General features: G+C 49.3%; 1 protein-coding gene across 5 annotated transcripts in view; it reads right to left on the bottom strand.

Annotated features, from left to right (window-relative positions):
- The window catches only part of ACSL6 (acyl-CoA synthetase long chain family member 6), a 49,993-nt gene extending 31,793 nt beyond the window's left edge, over window positions 1–18,200 (bottom strand). Inside the window, exon 1 of one of the 5 annotated variants that reach the window (XM_071758323.1) lies at window positions 18,077–18,200. In XM_071758323.1, coding sequence (XP_071614424.1) covers window positions 18,077–18,125 — 49 coding nt within the window. In that variant the 5' untranslated portion in view covers window positions 18,126–18,200. Of the gene's footprint in view, window positions 1–9,431; window positions 9,730–18,076 lie in introns of those variants that run through there. The other 4 variants (XM_071758324.1, XM_071758322.1, XM_071758326.1 and 1 more) reach the window with 4 other exon arrangements.
- Between the last annotated feature and the right edge of the window lie 557 nt (window positions 18,201–18,757).

Genomic DNA, 18,757 nt, shown 5'->3' with positions numbered 1-18,757 from the left:
GGAATGGTGGCACAAGGGGGATGGTTTTAAGCTGAAAAGGGGGAGGTTTAGGTTAAACATGAGGAAGAAATTCAATTCTTCACTATGAGGGTGGTGAGACCCTGCCCCAGGTTGCCCAGAGAAGCTGTGGCTGCTCCATCCCTGTTCCAGGACAGGTTGGATGGGGCTCTGAGCAGCCTGGGCTGGGGGGAAATGTCCCATGGCAGGGGAGTGGGTTTGGATGAGCTTTAAGTTCCCTTCACACCCAAACCAGGCTGGGATTCTCCAGGTCCCTCCCCATCAGCCTGTGAGCAGGGTTTTGGATCCACTTGTGCAGCCAAGCAGAAAGGGGAAAACTGGGAAGGTGCTCGTGGGAACAGCAAAGCAGTGGTGGGGTTGTGAGAGTCAGGGTTGCAATAAAAAAGAACAAGTGTTGGATGTCAGACCCTGTGCAGCAAGGGAATAAAAATTCCTGTTATAAGGCAGCTAATGAAGAAAGGGTGATTACACCTTGACTGACTCTGCACCCCCCCTGACACGTGTCAGGTGGCATTTAAGGCAGTACCTGGGCTGGGAAAAATTAGAGACAGCAAAAGAGCACTTTTAATCTGCCCCCCAAAATCTGCTGCTTTGATACAGAATCACTGATCAGTGCTGGGAGGCTTGAGGAAGGTGATGGGCTCACTTCTCCCTGGCTCTGCATGGAACATTTTGCCCTTACTGGGGTGCTTGGCAGCATCTGCCTCTGCAGGGAGAGGTAAATAAAACTTAAATAAAATAAAGCTACTTAAATTGCACTTGTCCCCTCTGCTCCCAAACTCAGAACATTTCTCTCACTCAAATGCTCATGGAACATTTATAATTCCTGACCCTTTGTGCCACATCCTGCTGAACTCCTACTCAGGACATTATTTCTCACCAACCTGAAGTTTTTGTCAGGCAGCAGATTATACCCTGGAACAGTTGCCTGAATCCTTTATTCATAAATCACATCAGCTGGATTAAATAAGTATGACTGGAAGAGAGAAATTAACTTTTCCCAGCCCAGGCAAAGCTGCTGGCCCCTTTCCACAGTGAACTTCAAAAAATCCTCACAGACTCCACAGCCACAGGAACCTCTCAGATCCTTTGCCATTAAGTAAAAAAGGATGTTAAGTACTTTCTGGTAGTGATCCACCTCGAGTACACCACAGGGCACCTCAGGGGATGCCACAGTGATGATAGAGATGTCAGTTATGGCAAATAATATCAGAAAACACACTTGGAAGGAAGCAGCCATCAGTTTAGTGCAGTGAAAAGTGTGCCTGGATCCCTAGGCTGAGGAGAAACTTCACCAACACCTCTGCTTCTGTTTTCCCACTTTCACTTAATAATCCAAGTTCAACAAAGACTAAACACACACATTGAGAACCAGATCCCATCCTCTGGAGTCAGCTCACCCAGCCAAGAGAAGTTCCCAGCACCTTGGAATCCTCTTATTCATCCCAAGACCTGTAACTTCAGTCACTGACTTCCCCCCCACACACACACCCTTTTCTGATGGCTTTTGGGTTTTGGCACAGCAAAGCTCATCTGCAACTGTTAATCTTGATTTTTTTTTCTTTTTTTTTTTTTTTGCATCCCAGCAGGATTCCTGATGAGCCCCTACTTGATCTGCTGGAGGCAGCACACCTGCCTTGGGAAGCTGGCCAGGAAAAGGGCCCAGGTGTGTTTGGGAGGGTTCAGACACCCCAGCACCCTCCTGCCCCAGGGGTGCTGCTCCTCCCTTGCCTGCAGACACCCATTCCCATCACCAAAGCAGTGTCCCACCCCTGGGCTGTAACCCCCCCCAAGCCATCCCCACAGGGACAACTCTTAGAGAATTCTTTTCCTAGTTCTAAACAGCCTTATTGTGCAATTGGGTTTTGATCTTTTTTTTTTTTTTTTTCTTTTTCCCCTTGCTGGAAGTGATTCTGGAACACCCGGGCAGCCGATGGGAGTTTTAGTGACACAAACCAGTGTGGGAACAGCCTTAATCTACTGGTCTGTGCATAATGCAATTAAAATTGTCCCCTGTCCTGTGCAGCCATGCAATCACATCCTTCCTACCATTACATCAGCGCCCACTGGGGAAGGAGCAGAACTTTTTGGATGCTTTTTTCTTCCCCCACACATTCACTGCGGGGCCGGGAAGAGGCAGGTGATTTATTTTATGTTGGAAACTGGGTGAAGTGTCTCATTACCATCCCTATATGCCAGCACAAAAAAGCAAAAAAAAAAAAAAAAAAGCAAAAAAAAAAAAGCTATTTACATTGGACTTGGTAGCACTAACCCCAAATCAAACAAGCAGCTTTTCAGTATGTCTGAGAGAATTAACTCTGTGCTGCAATGAAGGAGGAACTGCAGCCAGCTGACAGGGATGGCTGGGAGCCTGCAGAGCCACAGCCAGCAGGAGTATCTTGGTGTCCTTGGCTACAGCACTGCCTGCTCACTCATTTCCCTGAGGAAACAGAATTTACAGGAGCTCAAACATCTCAATCCAGAGAGGGAGATTTAGAGGGGTTTTGCACAAGCGAAAACAGCGTGAGCTTTCCGAGCTGCTTCTTCTCTCACATTCAGCACCACAGACCCCAGGGCTTGGAGATTTCTAATTGTTTTCCCAAAATAAGTGCCAGAAGCTCTGCACAAGGAAGGACCCAGTAAAGTTTGGACCATCTTCCCCCTGCAGAAGGCAAGCAGGCTGGCAGTGCCCTGCACACAAGGCTCCAACGACTTTGAGATGTTTGGATCACCTTGTGGATCATCACTCCATGAAAGTCTCTGTTTCCAGAGGGTAAAACAGCACAAGAATTCACAGCAAACCAGCTGGCATCACTTGGGCTGCATCCTGGGAACCCATTTGCTAATTTAAATCCAAGCTATTGCCATGATTAACCTGCTGCTGGAAAACACGTGCCCAGAGGCTGCTGTAACCATGTGTGCAGAGCTGGGGGATTTGGGGTATTGCTTGCAGGCTACAAATATTATTATGACTTTTCCAGGCTTTATATACTTATTGATCACTACAGATTGCTCCTGAAAACCCTACAGAAGGGTTGCAGTGAGACAGAAAGTCCTACAGGCTGCTTGAGAAGGAGCAAAGGGGGTGAGAAACATGAAGGGAAAATAAAGAATCGATGTCACAGAAATCCAGTGAAGAGCCCCAAAAATCCAGTGAAATGCCCCAAAACAAAGCCCAGGACAAGTGATCCTGGGCTCACCCACTTTTGCAGGACTCCTCTCTGCTTCTTGGCCTCCAGGAGGAATTGAGGTATAAAAACATCTCCCTGCAACCATGCCCCAAAATACATCATTACCTCACCCACGTCCCCTGCAGCCCTGACCCATCTCACACTCACTTCCCTGTGCATACTGAGAACTTCTGTGTCCTGCAGAGATTAATCAGCTGCAGCTACTTGGGATCCAGCAATTTTGGGGATTACTGACCAAGCCAAAGCTAATACTACTTAAAACTTTCTTAAACTTTACTTGCTTTTGCTCCCATAAAAGAACAGGCTTGGCTGTAGCCCATTTCCCCGTTTAATGGCTCTCCCACTGCCATGAACTTGCATGAGGTGTCACTGCTTTCAGTTTGGGGACAGTATATTTTCATCAAGAGTGTGGTTTTCATTGGAAAAAAATAAATAAAAATACCCCCTGCCCACCAAAACCAGACCAGAGCAAATTCTGGCCTGTGCTGCATCTTCCTCACTGTGAGTGAAATAATTAACTCCCAAGTGCAACACCACAATCACTGCTTTTCACTAAGATTACACCATTCTCTGCAGACTCAAATCATATTATTTCATTTCAGAAGGACAGCAAAGGTGTTAGTCCTCATTGACTATGGTTTCATTATAACCCAGTGAGAGGGGGAAAAAAAAAATAAAAAGGAGCCCATTTTGAAAAAAAAAATTGCATTTTTTTGATTATTATGCCAGTATTCATCCCTGGAAAAGTTCAAGGCCAGGTTGGAGCAGCCTGGTCTGGTGGGAGATGTCCCTGCCCATGGCAGGGGGTTGGGACTGGATGGTTTTTAATGTCCCTTCCAACCCAAACCAGGCTGGGATTCAGTGATGAGGACTCAGACAACATAAGAGACAGATGCAAAATTCCTATTTTCTCTGGGAAATCTATTTGCATAGGTAAGGCACAAGGGGGAAAAGGCACACAGCACCTGCAAGGAAGCTGCCACTGGGCAAGCAATGCAACAAAAAGCAGCTTATCTGTTTTTTTATTTTGGTTTTACCCATGAAAAAATCTCCTTCTCCCCTTCCTTTGGGAATCACACCCATCCCATCTGTCCAAGGGGATGCTCACCACCAAAACTACCAAAGCACAAGGTCTCAGTGCTCCTTAAACCCCTTACTCAAAGTGCTGTCATGCCAGCCAGGGGCTCAGAGCCCCCCAGACTGGGGGTTTTTTGGGGTCTGGGAAGCAGCCATGGGGCTTGGCAGAGCCAGCAGGGACTGTGCCCCCCCCGGACAAACCTCACCTCCCCGCTCACCACGGCCCAGTTATCCCCCATGGAAAAAGGCTTTCTATCCAGGTCAAGCCTCTTTGATCTGCTGGAGGAGAAGAAGGTGAATAAAGTTCACAGCAAGGAGCTGGCAGGGGTTTCACACAAGCCCTGGGTCCCCTGAGGAAAGGATGGGGACAAACAGAAGCCACCAGTTCAGCCTGTGGGATAAATCTGCCCCAGTGATGGGATGCTGTTATTTTTATTTTTTTTTTTTTAAGCAGAAAAATACCTGGTGCAAAAAAAAAATTATCTCAAATACAAAGATTTGGTAGCATTTTATATACACCTAGAATTATATATCTGCTTGTGGCAATGTATGGAGAATCACAGAAGGGTTTGGGTTGGAAAACCACCCAGCTCCAACCCCCGTGGGCAGGGGCAGCTCCCACTAACCCAGGGTGCTCAAAGCTTGTGTGTGAGTGGGCATATTTTTATATATATATATATAAAAAGACATAAATTTCCCCCTACTTTGGGCAACTGATGATTGACACTTGTGCCACCAGTGGTTTTCAGGGCTGGAGCTGGTGGCAGAGCCCAGTGGGCACAGACAAAGGATGGGAATCTCCAAGCAACCCAGAGCAGCAGCACTGGCCTCCTTCTCCTCACTGCCCAGACAGGCATTTGCAAGGAAATGCATTTGCAAGACACAAGATCTTTGCAGGCATCCACTAAAAAGGGGAAAAAAAAAAAAAAAAAACCCAAAAAAAACCAACCCAACCCAACACCACTAACAAGGAGCTCAATGTCCTGAAAGTCCAATTTTACAGCAAGGGCACGGTAATTGCACATAAACAAAATGTATTTAAAGTATCTAAAGTATCTACAGCATACCAGGCCCTTGCCAAGAGAAATTATGCAATAAATAATTCAGTGGCTGTGCAAAGATCTTACTTTTTACCCTTGTAATGCTTCAGAGAGCAAAATCCACCACCCTGGTGGAAAATGCCCCGTGCTGGGAGCCCTGCTGCCTCCTCATCCTCATCCCTCTGCCTCGGGTCCACCTCTTCAGCTGCTGATGCCCAAGGAAAACTTCCCCCTGAGGTCCCACACCTCCTCCAGGCTGGGGCACAGCTCAGAGCTGCCAACCAACCCAAAAAATCCCTTTTTTTTCACAGCCCTGAGCAGCTCAGCACAGCAGGACTCTGAAGTCACTGTGACTCCTGTGTGCAGGGAAGCTGAGACAGATCCTGGGCCCAATCTGCCACTTGGACAGGAGGAAGCCCATGCAGATATTTTCATTTTCCTACTAGAAAAAGAAGGAAAAAACCACAAGAAGAACAACAAAAAGCTCAACAGCTCAGAGCTCTCTCATCTCATCTCTGGACTCTATCAAGTACATAAAGAACAGTGATGAAAAAACTCCTTTAACTGCTGAAATGTCCTCAAAACCTTACCCAGCACCAGCATCTGACCAAACACTCCCAAGGTTTCCTTCACCAAGCCAAAAACCTCAAGCCTGTGGCTGCAGGGGCTGAAGCTCAGATGGCCAAACCCACCTGGGATGGTTTTGCAGCCACTGTCACATCCCTGTGCTCAGCCAGTTCCTCCCAGCTACACCAGAACCAGCAGAAAGCCCAAAAATCCAGAGTTGGGGGCTTTTTTTTTTTGGCTCTTTGCTCTTCTTGCCTGCAGCTCTGCTGGGACAGAGCTTCTCTGTGGCTTCTGTCCCCACCTTGCTGCTCTTCCCAGGGCTGGGGTTGAGCCCTGGAAGCAAAGCACCCTTAAATCTCAGTTCTGGTGAAGAAAGGGTTTTGTTGGGGGTTTGGATGTTTTGTTTTTTTTTTTTTTTTTTGCATGACTTTGATGGTTGGTTGTCCTATATATTATATGGTTCTTGAATGCCACCCCACAGGCAGCAAACAAACAGCTGAAATAATGGCACAAAAATAAGTTATCTGGGGCAGAGTACAAAGAGGAGCCCTGAATGGAGAGGGAAAAGGCAGCTGCATCCCTGAGAGCCAGCTGTGGGGAGCAGGAAGGTGAAGGAAGGTGCTCTGCAAAGAGCTGGATGGCTTGTTTTCAGGCCCAGGCTGGACTTCCTTTCAAATTGGATTTAAACCAACCTTAATATTGTCTGCAGAAGCCAACTGAGAACCCCAGGAACCTGGGGGATGTTGCTGGGGGATGCAGAGGTGCAGAGCCCCACATGGTGGGGGATAGAAAGGGGCTTCCAACTGCAGCACCCAGCTCCAGACCTTGCTAATTCCCATTTCATTGTCCCAATTTTTTTTTTATTCCCTCTCTTTCCTTTACCAAGAGCAAACCTCTCAGCAGAGCCAGGTTTCTGGGGACACCCAGAACTCAGGGGTCACTTTTTGGTCCAGATGCCATTGGCCTTCTTGGCCACAAGGACACAGGGTTGGCTCATGGTCATCCTCCCATCCACCAGCACCCCCTTCCCTTTCGCTGCCCCTTTCCCTTCCCCTTCTCCCTTTCCCTTCCCCTTTTCTTTTCCCTTCCTCTTCCCCTTCCCTTTCTCCTCCCTTTTCCCTTCCTCTTCCCTTTTCCCTTCCTCTTCCCTTTTCCCTTCCTCTTCCCTTTTCCCTTTTCCCTTCCTCTTCCCTTTTCCCTTCCTCTTCCCTTTTCCCTTTTCCCTTCCTCTTCCCTTTTCCCTTTTCCCTTCCTCTTCCCTTTTCCCTTTTCCCTTCCTCTTCCCTTTTCCCTTCCTCTTCCCTTTTCCCTTTTCCCTTCCTCTTCCCTTTTCCCTTTTCCCTTCCTCTTCCCTTTTCCCTTCCTCTTCCCTTTTCCCTTCCTCTTCCCTTTTCCCTTTTCCCTTCCTCTTCCCTTTTCCCTTCCCTTTCCTTTTTCCCTTCCCCTTCCTTTTTCCCTTCCCCTTCCCTTTCTCCTCCCTTTTTCCCTTCCCCTTCCCTTTCTCCTCCCTTTTCCCTTCCCCTTCCCCTTCCCTTTTCCCTTTTCTCTGCTCTCCAACAGCTCAGTCCCCAACCTACACTGGTACCTGGGCTTTTTCTTTCCCAGACACAAGAAAATAATCAATGAACACAAGAAAAGAGAAAGAAATAAGACAAATAAAATATAATAAGCATAAAAACTTGCAGAATAAACACTTGTACCCTCCACTCCCAGCAAGCTGGCTATAATTAGACCATGTTAATTACCAGTCAAGTGCCCTGCAAGCTGCAGAGCTGTTCTGAAGGGCCCTGTGCATGCAGGTGGGATGGAGCTGAGGTTCTCACCCCCCTAAGGTGTGAGTACACCTGGAGAGAGCAGGGTTTTACCCAACCCCTCTCCAAGTACAACCTGACAGCCTGCCCAGCCCCGGGCATCATCCCAAAACAAACTGAAGGCAGCACTGAAAAAACTGCTCGGGGCCGATTTGGCAACTTCGCAACGCAGTAAAAGGAGCAAGGAAAGAAGGGTTAAGAAGGCGGCGGTGCCAAAAAGAGCCGAGGGGAAGCATAATCCTTCCTCCTGCTTGCAGGTCAGAGGGGACAGGCAGCCCTACCCGCTGCCTGAACCTGCCCTGGGCATCAGGCCAGAGCCTCAGGTCATCACCCAACCAGGGTGCCCGCCAACAGCCAGAGCTTCTCAAAATAATCTCCCTGTATTTTCTGTGCAGAGAACATCCCCCTCCCACCCCCCCAACCACCACCCCTCAGGGCTTTTAAAGGAACAGAACTTCTCTCGCACGTGAAGCCACTCAAACCAGCCCGGGGATGCTCACCCCCAGCAAAGAACTAGAGGTGGGTTCTGCTGGTTCCACCGGACACCCCAGGAACCCCCCAGCAACCTCCCCAAGTCAGCCTGATCCCCCCCCCAAGACACCAAAGGATGGGGCACACCAGAGATGGGGATGCCCGACACAGCAAGAATTCCCTCTTGGTGCCCAGAGTGGGCATTTCATAATATAATAATATTTCATAATAAAATAATAATAATTAATAATATTAAAATAAGGAATTCCCCTAAAAATGAGGGTTCTCCCTTTGTGTGCCTGACACCCGGGGTACATCCCCACCAGGGTTTGCACCCCAGGAACTGTTGGGCTCTTCCCAGGTGGAAGGTGGTGGGAATCCCCAGCTTCTGCTCAGGAGCCACAACACCCGGGGGACACCGAGTGCCAGGAAAACTTCCATGGCCCCAGAGTTTTGGGAAAGGCCACGTGCACCCAAGCATTCCGAGATGACACAGACAGACACGTCCATCACCGGGAGCCGACCTTGAAGTCGAAAACCCCTTAGCCCAGAAAGCCCAGAAACCTCCCGGGGGCCAACCACAAGTGACACGAGTTTCCCGGGCTCTGCACAGCTCCTGCCGTGGGAAACCCACCCTGAGACACGAGGGGAATGAAACCCAAACCAGCTGAGTCCTCTTGGGGCACCCCCAACCCCCCTGCAGCCCAAGTCCCTTTGTCCCCGGAGCTGCTGTCACAGGGGTGCCCGTGTTAGGATGGGGGGGGTTCCCCTAAGTTTGGGAGCTGGACCGGGCCCCTCCAACCCTGGGATCTCCGGCTGGAGATCCCACCATAAAAAAACAAAACAAAACACGAAAAAAAACGCCAAAAAACCCTCCCAAACCACAAGAACTGTTGGAAACATCTGAAACAACAGGAAACTGCGAAAGCCACAAACTCCTCCTGGAGGTTTGCCCTTCCCCCCCAAACATCACAGCCCCCCAAAAAACACAGCCCGGACCACCACGACCCTCAGGGGGGGTCCCTCTGCACGTCTAGGGGGGATCTGTCTCTACGGATGGTTCTCCCACCCCCCTCCTTTTATTTCTTTTTTTTATTATTTTTATTTTTGCGGCTTTGTTGTGCTCGGCATCCCGCAAGCCCAGCGCTGCAGAACGGGGGGTTGGGTGAATACCCCCGTCCAAAGCCCCCTCCCAGGGGTTCCTTACCAACATCCCAATGATAAATAAATTTAAAAAAAACCAACCACGGACTTACCAGCCTCGGGGACCCCCTTTTCCCCCTCCCTTCGCCCGCATCAGCTCCTGGCGGGGGCTCCGGCAGCCGGAGCTGCTGCAGCTCCCGGACTTGTTGAAGAACTGCTGACTTCAGGACGTCCCACCCCCTTTTCCCATCTGCAAACTGCTGAAAGAAGTTAAGCTTGGCTAATATCAGCTTAGGCTGTATTAGCACAGCAGCAGCAGCACTGCCCCGGTGTAACCCTTGAGGCTCTGGAGGCTCCAGCTCCCACCGGGAGGAGCTTTATCCCTCCCCTCCTCCTCCTCCTGCTCCTCCTGCAAGGAATATTCCCTGGGTTTGGCACATCTCGGAGGCTCCTGACAGGCTGGAGGCTTGTGGATTTTAATCTGCAAAGCCTTCCCGCAAACGCTGGGTTTCAGGCGAACGACACCGTGGCTTTAATTTTATTTTTTTTTTTTTTTTTTCCTTAGGGAAAAGTCGTCAGAAAAGGAAGCTGAGCAAGTCGGCAGTGCCAGTCCCAGGCTGCTCAATTAAAGACTTTATATCCGGAGTAGAGAGTGTAAATTATCTGACTTAATAAACCTGGAAGAGAATTAACTATTGCCAACACCATCCTCGCATTGTTACGTGTGTTAGGAGCAAAGAAATAAAACCTGGCATTTGAGCCAAACACAGTTCACGCTCATAATAACACACACAGGGGAAAAAAAAAAAAAAAAAAAAGGAAAAAATTAATTTCTGGTGGTAAAATTATTAACATTTAAGATTTGAGAGGTCTGGCTAAGACATTTATCCTCACTGACCTGTCCTGAATTATACTTGGGATTTTGTGAAGTCAGGGGGAGTTCTCCAAGAGTTCTCCTTGAGTGAGGAGGGCCAGAGGTTCAAGGAGATTTCAGGTGAGCTTCTCAAACATCACCAGCAGGCTCAGCTCAGGGTGTTCTGCCCTCAGGCTTAACTCAGAACATTCCCCAGGGCCCCCTGGTCTGCAGGGGTTCATCCATCAGCATCCCTGGGGGGATGCCACCTCAGGGATATTCATCACCCCCAGTTCTTTCCACTTTTGTTCCTTAGGAGCCAAAGCTTGCCAGGAAACCCTTCCAGCCTGTGACCCCCCTGGTGGTGGTGGATGCTCCATGGGAATCCTGATTTGCTGGGATCACAACCCAGTTCCTAGGCTGGTGTTGATTTCCAAGGGTTCTGCTTTCCACCTCCTCTTGGTAAAGGGAGCTCTGGTACCCCCTGACCCCCCCAGTGGGCACTAAACCCCCAGTAGAAGTGGGGGGCTTCACTTCAACTCTTCTTCCAGGACAGCTCCAGACTTTTCCACCTCCCCTGAGCAGTTTTTCCCTCCCTTTGGCTTTGCTTTTGTTGACATCGAGGCAGCACAAGGACTTGTTTGCTGCAACAACCAAATCCGTCTCAAAAATGAGGCGGAACCGAGGGAGAAAATGGGATTTATGCTTCCTGCCTTAAGGGAAGATGGTGATAAGTGCACTCTAAGTAATACACAGAATAAAAGCTTCCTCAGTGCCCCTGCATTTCCTGGGAGGTGATTTGCAGAGCAATCAGGAGGGGGGTTTAGGAGAAACCAACCTCCTCTCCTGGCCAGGAATCCATGGAAAACCAAGCAGCTCACCAGCAGCAGGGTTTGCTCCAGAAGGAGCCTCCAGCACTGGAACTCCAGAGGAGAGTTGAGGGCTGGGTAAGATGCTCCTGTGTGAGCTCTGAGGGCTCCTGGGGCTGAGCCTGGAGCTGCTGAGCATCCAGGATCTGGGCAAGGCAAGAGGAAACTCCACAAAGCCCTTTCCCAACCAGGATCCAAGTGACTTCTGCCCCACGTTGCTAGGGGTGATGATAACTCTCCAAGTACAAAGAAAAGAAGATTTCACCCTTTGTGCTGCCAGGGTAAAGCCCAGTGAGACCCAACTACCCATAAAATCAATGGAAAGACTTCAAAGGACTTTTATAGGGTTTGGCTGAGACCTCACCTGTCCAGGAAGGAAAAAAAAAAAAAAAAAAATATATATATATATAGGTTGTATCAGTAAGTCACAGAGCTTTGAATGCTCAGTCACACACAGGATCAAAGAGGGGGAGCCAAAAGAGGGAGGAACCTTTTGGATTTCTTTAGGCTTTCTCCAAATTAAGGAGAAATACAGATGAAGGTTTAATTTTAAGCAGAATGGTTCTTCTAGCCAGGAGGATGCTGAGCCACCAGGAAACACCCCAGGCTCTGAGCTGCTCCTCAGGCTCCTGTCACCCCACACAGCTGCAGGTTCCTGCACAGAGCTGCTGAATTCTGAAGGAAAATCAGTAAAAAGTGCTGCTTGGTCTTGCAGGACATTCCCATAAAAGCAGGGCAACAGCTTCAGTTCCTGAACAGAAATCTGGATCTCTGTGTTCCCTCAAGGCCCATCCCTGGAACAATCCATCCCAAGTAGAAATAAAAAAGAGCCACAGATTAAAATAATCAAAAAGTCCTGTAAGAGATGGAAGAACTTTAGCCCCTTGTATTCCTTTTTAACAGGAGATATATTTATATATATATATTTATTTTTTTTTTTTTCTGTGTCTTTTGGTCAGCTATTCTGCTTGTATTGATTTATACAATAAATCAATATTATTTATCTGTGACCAGCATTTATCTGTGACCACTTCCAAAGAGGAGCAGGAAGGAATCACTGCTGGATAAAAAGAGGATTAATTCAATAATCAGAACCACTCACCTGAGGCTACCAGGCAAGTGCTCCTCTCCCCCCAAGCTCTCCATTTCCTTACACCACAGGGATGCCAAAGCAAAGGACCAAAAATAAACCCACCAGGATGAGTTTAGTGCTTGCTCATCTCTTCCCAGCTGTCACCCCCAGAGGAGTTTCAGGCATCATCCCAAAATCCCACCTCCCTTTCCAAGCTGAGCAGGGAGGGTGCACCCAGGGGTCCAAGGGGCTCCCATCCCACCCACCACCCACATTTGCTCCCTAAGCCTGGCAGGGAGAGCCCGGCAAATGCTGGAAAATGAGGAGGAAAAAAGGAGGATTAGCACCATGGGCAATGGAAGGGCTGTGATTGGAGGTGTCCTGAAATCCTGGGTGTTAAACCCTTCCCTGAGACTTTCCTTTATTCCCACAGCCGTAGCAAGGGGCTACACTGTCTGAATGGTTTTAAACACTCGAGTTTAGGTCGCAGGATCTTTGCTGCTGCTTTACTTTGTCTGGGTTGCTTTTTGTGATTATTTGTATTCTGTTAATTTCAGCAGCAATCGGGTTATTTGTGGTTTTCTTCCCCATTTCACCCCCTGCCCGGCACTACTGTCTCTTGCTTTTGCTCTCTTACTTTCCACAGATAATTTCAAGTCCTCACCAAGCTATTTCAGCCCATAAAGAATTTTCCAAACACCCCAAAAATCTCCCAGGACCGAGTTACCAGTCCGGGGGCACCTCGCACCTTCCCGCTGCCTCCTTACTCTCAGACTTTTCCACATCTCCACCCTCTTTTTCCCCCCAAAACAACCCCAAACAACCCCAACCTTTACATCCTCATTTTCTGGACGTTTTAAGACATTTCTCTCCAAGCCACTGGAGGTTTTAAAGAGTTAAGGCGGGGAGGGGGAGGGTCTCAGACAGCCTCATTCTTCAGTCTCAATGACCCAAAGCTTTTCCCTTTTCAAATGCGTTTAACCAAATCAAGTGAATAGAGGATATGCAAATGTCTTTTTTTTTTTTTTTTTTTCTTCTCTCCTCCGAAAGGAAACACAGCCCTGGATTGTTGTTGGCAGGTCAGAGCATCACACCACCCTCAGCAGCCTCTCAGCTGCCGGGATATTGTCGGGCCGAGGGTGGGGGGGGAGAGGAGTCTGAGCCCCGCCGGCACAGGAAAAAAAAAAAAAAAAAAAAAAAAAAAAGAATAAAAACCAACAAAACCCTTTTCAAGCAAAATAAAACCAGAAGGAAAAGAGGGAAATAAAATTATACTGAAGGAGGGCACCTGGAATTCTGGAGGATGGTTTTACCTAAACTTGAACTGGACTGGAGAGGTGGAATAAAATATTCTGAAGGTTTCAAGAAGGACTTGAATATATTTCTTTTTTTTTTTTCCCTCCTCAATCTCGACACAAGCTCTAAATAATGTTCTTTCCACTTTTTCTACCTAAATACTCTTATCACTAGGAAAGATTTAACTCTGCAGCATCTTCTGTCATTTCAGGGCAGGTTTGGCTTAGCTCATGGACATTCCAACCAAATCAACACCAGAATGGTTTCCTCTTTTTCTAGAGTCTTTTCCAAAGAAAAAAAAGAGGAAGAAGTCAAATTAAACTTCACAATCTCAGGGCTGGTTCCTGTGCTGACCAGCTCAGACTTGCCCTTGGAAAAGAAATAACCCAAACCCAAACTGAATCCCAGTTTAGGAAAACCCAGGAGCCTTCAGGCTGCAGATCTCAGCTGGTGCCTGGTTTGGCCACTGGTCGATGGGCTTAGAGGTGAAACCACCTCCACCCAGAGGCAACACCAGATAAAAGACCCTTCTCTGGCTTTTTTGGTGGTTTTAATTTATTTTTTTTTTTTCTAGATCACCCAGCATCTGACCCCTCGGACAGAACCCTGGGCTCTAAGTTGACCTCAGCAAGCAAAGCCACACAACAAAACCCAAGTCCCTCTGGTTCCCCTCGGCCTCCCCCAGCTGGCACTGGTTTTGCAGCATTATTTCATAGTGGGGGAGTGGAAATTGCTGGTTCCAGCTGCCACGTGGTGCTCCTGAGATTGCATCTACACCACAGCAGCCACACACAGGCTTGAGCAAATGGAAATGTGAGCTGCAGCCTTGCCACACACAGCTCTAAAAGGCAAGATTTTTCCTCCCTTGACTGGGGGGTTTCCTAATGAGGTGGTGATTTCCATTGAATGATACTTTAATTTGGTTTTTTGGGGTTTTTTTTTTTTTTGACACTTTCTTCCTGTGGCACAAAGGCAAACGGCTGGGATGAGGTGGTTGGAGTAACCATCTTTCCCTCCCTGTTCTACACGTGGTGGGACAACACCAAAAAGCACCTTTTGTGGCTTGTGGGGGGAGCTCCTGGGACAGCAAGTGCAATACTTGGGTTTTGTTGAGCTTGGAGAAACGTTCAGGTTGGAAAAGCCCTGCAAGATCATCCAGCCCAAACTTTATTTAACTCTACTCACCCAGCTTGCCAAAGCCTGCCCTGAACTCAGCCTGCACAAAGGGGAAATATTGATCATTTTATCTACATACAGAACGTAAGGAATCAGACAAAACCTCCAGAGTCCTCTCCCTGCCTTGGCCTCCCAGCTCCCCATCATTCCAGGTCACCCCGGAGAATCCAAGACCACGTTTCCAGCAAGAGGAAGATTTGCCCCAGTAAATGATTTGCCATCACTGCACTCCATGGCCAATCAATCCCAGCCCAGCAAAACATCCACCTGTATCACAGAGTGCAGGATCAATGCTCCCTGGAGTCTCAAAAAAAAAAAAAAAAAAAGGATTTTCAAAGACTCTGAATCATCGAGTCTGGGAAGAAAAAACCCCTGAGAGCCAGGTGGGGCTCACAGAATAAGTGTAGGATTGAGCAGGAAGGAGCCTGAGGGCTCCCCCTGGGGTTTCAGGGGTTTTACAGCTACATTTCAAGCAGATTTATCCATATTTAAAAGGCACTTGCTCTCCAGTACATCCCACTCCACCACCTTTGCTTGGCTGCCAGGGTAAGAGGGAACCCGGGTTGGGAAGCATTGGGAATTCTCCTGTTTGGAGGGAGAGGAGGAGAGAGGCTGAAGGAGTTTGGACATGGATGTCTTCTCCAGAAGGGCCCTGGAGTTGCCCTCCTGGGAGGTTCTGGCAACCTCAACCCTGCAGGGACAGCTGGGACCCAGGTGCCAGGGATCTGCAGGGCTTTGGCTGCACAGGAGGCAGAAATAGCAATGATGGAAGAAACTCATTTCTCTTATTGATCCAGGCCCAAAGGACACACGCAGAGCACTTAAAAATAAAAATTCTATTAAGAGATGTTTTTGCTGTCCTTTCTGATCAAGAAGTGGGTGGTGAAAGGGGCAGTTTGGTTCATATGAAGAAATAAGACAGCAAAACCAAGAAGAAACAGGGCAAGAGCTGCCTGTGCACCTACCAAGAGGTAAATCCCTGGCTTGCTCCCAAGTCAGCTTTCCTGTTTCTGGGAGGGATGGGATGCAGTTAATTCAGTTTACCATCTGTCTGCAAAGCTTTTTTCCTCCACTTTTCATTACTTGAATATATTCCTAGCAGCCATAGTAGCACGGAGACAAGAAACAAATCAGCTGAGTCTGGATTAGTCCAGAGCAGAGGAGAAAAAACCACCCTGTCCTGTCTTTCCCTGCAAGCACACAGGGAAATCCACATGACATTTATTCTTCCCTTTTCAATGGCATCTAGAAGCTGTTCAAATGGAGCAGGAAGAGGGGGTTGGAAACTAAAAAGCAATAAAATATCCCTCATCAAATCACCCAGGCTTTGCCTCTCGTGCAGCAGCCAGCACCCCACGGGCTGGGCTCAGCACCCTTGGGTTCTGCTTCATCCCCAGGACACAGGAGGAAAAAAATATCTTACCCAGAGACCTGAATTTCAGGGCATCATCAGGGACTTGGGGGGCAGAGCAGAGCAGGAATGTAGAAGTTTGGGGCCATCCTGGGATGAGCCTCCTGCTCCCTCTGCAAAACACACTGAGAAGGGCTTGGAGGTGGAAGGGAAGAGAAGGGATGCAGAATTATCAGGGTTGGAAGGGATCTCTGGAGACACCAGGGTGGCAGAAATGCCTCCACACATGGGTGCTACGTGAGCAAAGCCTCCTCCTGGCTGTGGGGTGGGACTGGAGGGTTTCAGTCCCACAAGCTGAAGGGCAAGAAAGGAGCAGAGGAGGCTCTGGCATTTATTCCCTGGTTTTCCCAAAGGGGAGAGGAGCAAGAGGGTCTACCTTGTGTAACCTTGTGATTTTTCAACCAAACCAGCCCACAGCACAAATCCCCAGGGCAGTCTGGCTGCTGGGTTTGTTTTATACCCCTCTCAGCATCCATCAGAACATCCACACATCAGCAAACACCCAGCTCTGGCTTTCCAACTTCTCCCATTCTTTCACTGAGGTGAGCACTGCAGACCTGTTCTCAACTTGTCAAAACCTTTATGATGATGCCAGAAAACAAATTTAAAAGAAACAAGAGTGCTTCACCAGGCTGTAGAGGCCAAAGAACCCTTTGGCCAGTAAATCAGCACCACCACGAGGGCTCCTTTGCAGCACTGGTGGGGTGGGGACACCAGGAAAGTGGCAGGAGTCATGGCCATGCCAAACCCAAATGAGTGGGGGACAGATTTTGGGAGAACTGGGTGCACAAGGGAGAGGTTTTTGGGTGCAGCAACCACCCCCAGATGGGATCAAGGCTGTGGGGTGGAGGCCCCAGAGCAGGAGCTGGGACAGAGGATCTGCTCCCAGTGGGAATGTCCCCTTCCTGCTGTCATAAACACACCTGGTACCTCCAGTAGCACAGCTCAGAGAAGTCCCAGAGGCCCCAGATGCTGTACCAAACACTTGCCTGCAGCCTGCCAGCCAGGTCCTGCTTTCTGCTTCACCCCTGTAATTCCCCCCAAGCCTGATTTGCACCGCAGGAGTTTTGCTACAGCTCAAAAGCAGCTGATCCAAGCTGCTGATTTCAGCAGCTCTGAGCCCGTTGCCTTTTAATGGGAGTCACCAGGATATTTTCAGAAGTAAAATCCAGGCCAGTAATATTAGGTTCCCCTTTTTATTTATTTATTTATTTATTTACTTTTTTTTCCAGGGGCAAAACATCCCTTTTTGTACTCCAACCCAGGCAGATAATTACAAATGGGGTTTTCTAGTCTTGCTGCTCCCCCCCCTCCCCCCTCCCAGAATATTTACCTTGTGATGCCAAGATGCTGGCATTGAAAATAATTTTCCCTTTTGTATTTCTTCCCCTTGGGAATCTGCCCTGCTCAGAGGAGAGGGGGAGCAGCACAGACCTTGTGTGCTCCCTCTCCTTCAAAAAAGCCACTTCACACCCAGTACAAGGACCCACTTTGTATCCACACAGCATCTCCTTCCAAGCCAAACCCTTCACCACCTCAGAGCACCTCTGATTTCCCACTTGGAATCATTTCCCAGCTCAGTCACACTCCCAATTCTCACCTCCCCAACAAAACAATAGAACCCAGCAGCCCCCTCCCCATCCCTTCGACAGCCCCACAAATCCACCGCCCCATTTCACAGCCTCAGCACCCACCCAGCACCCTGACAGATGGGTCAAGGGTGCCCCAAACCCCCCGGCCGGAGGATGGGAGGGGAATTATGCAACGCGGGGCTGGCAGGGCTCCCAGCTCATTGTCCCGCTTTCCCAGCGCATCCCTGCAGCGCACCGGCCCCTTCCCAGCCCTGCTCGCTCCCGCCTGCCTTTTCCCTTCAAAAACCTTCAAATACCCCTTACCCCAGAGCCCAGGAGGATGGGGACGATGAGCCTGGAGGTTGTTTCGAAAAGATTCGGAGCCGGCATTATCCTGCGGGAGCTGGGGGAGAGAGACCCCGCCCGCCGCCCGGAATCACGGAGCGGGATGGGGAGGGAAAAGGGCTTCAATCCCCAATTCCAGGAGGGTTTTTTGGGGGCAGCACTCACCCAGCAGCAGCCAGCCGGAGCCCGCCGAACCCAGGAGCGGGGTGAGCATCCCTGCGGCGCGGCCCGCTCCGTGCGGCCGCGCACTGCGGCGCGCTCCTTGCGCGCTCCCTGCGCACCCGGGCGCGCTCCCCCGCCGTAGGGCGGTATTTTAAGCAGCCCTCCTCCTCTCCCCATCCTGCCGAGCCCATTCAGCTCTCTTTTCAAAGGGGAGAGGCCGCTGGGTGGTGGGAGAGAGGCTTCTCCGGAGGGCTGGAGCATCCCTGCCCCCTCGGAAGGGGCAAGAGCATCCGCGGAGGGAGAGGGCAGGGATGGGAAGGGGTGAAAATTCCCTCCGGAATGACTGTTCGTTTCACCCTTAGCCGATGGAATTGCCCCTGGAAGGTGATCTGTGCAGGAAGGGTCCTAAAAGCCCAGACCTGAGGGTGAAGGACCAAGAGCTCGGTGATGGGCAGAGCTGCAGGGCAGATGGACATTGCTGTGGATGCTTGGAGATCTTAAAATACAGCTCCTGGCTACTATAAAAAAGGAAATAAACTCCGTGTGTAATGCTAAATACACGGGGAGGGGAGGAAAGGGGAGAGCAGATTTGTTTTCTTCTCAATTCCACCGTTCCCTGTGGGAAAGAAAGGATAAAAAAAAAAAAAAAAAATTGGTTGCAAAAAATGACTCTCCAGGTACAAG

Source organism: Heliangelus exortis, chromosome 15, assembly GCF_036169615.1.
Source record: "Heliangelus exortis chromosome 15, bHelExo1.hap1, whole genome shotgun sequence".
NCBI classification, from domain to species: Eukaryota; Metazoa; Chordata; class Aves; order Apodiformes; family Trochilidae; genus Heliangelus; species Heliangelus exortis.
The sequence above is the reverse complement of the archived record's forward strand: the minus strand, read 5'-3'. Positions and strand labels throughout refer to the sequence as shown.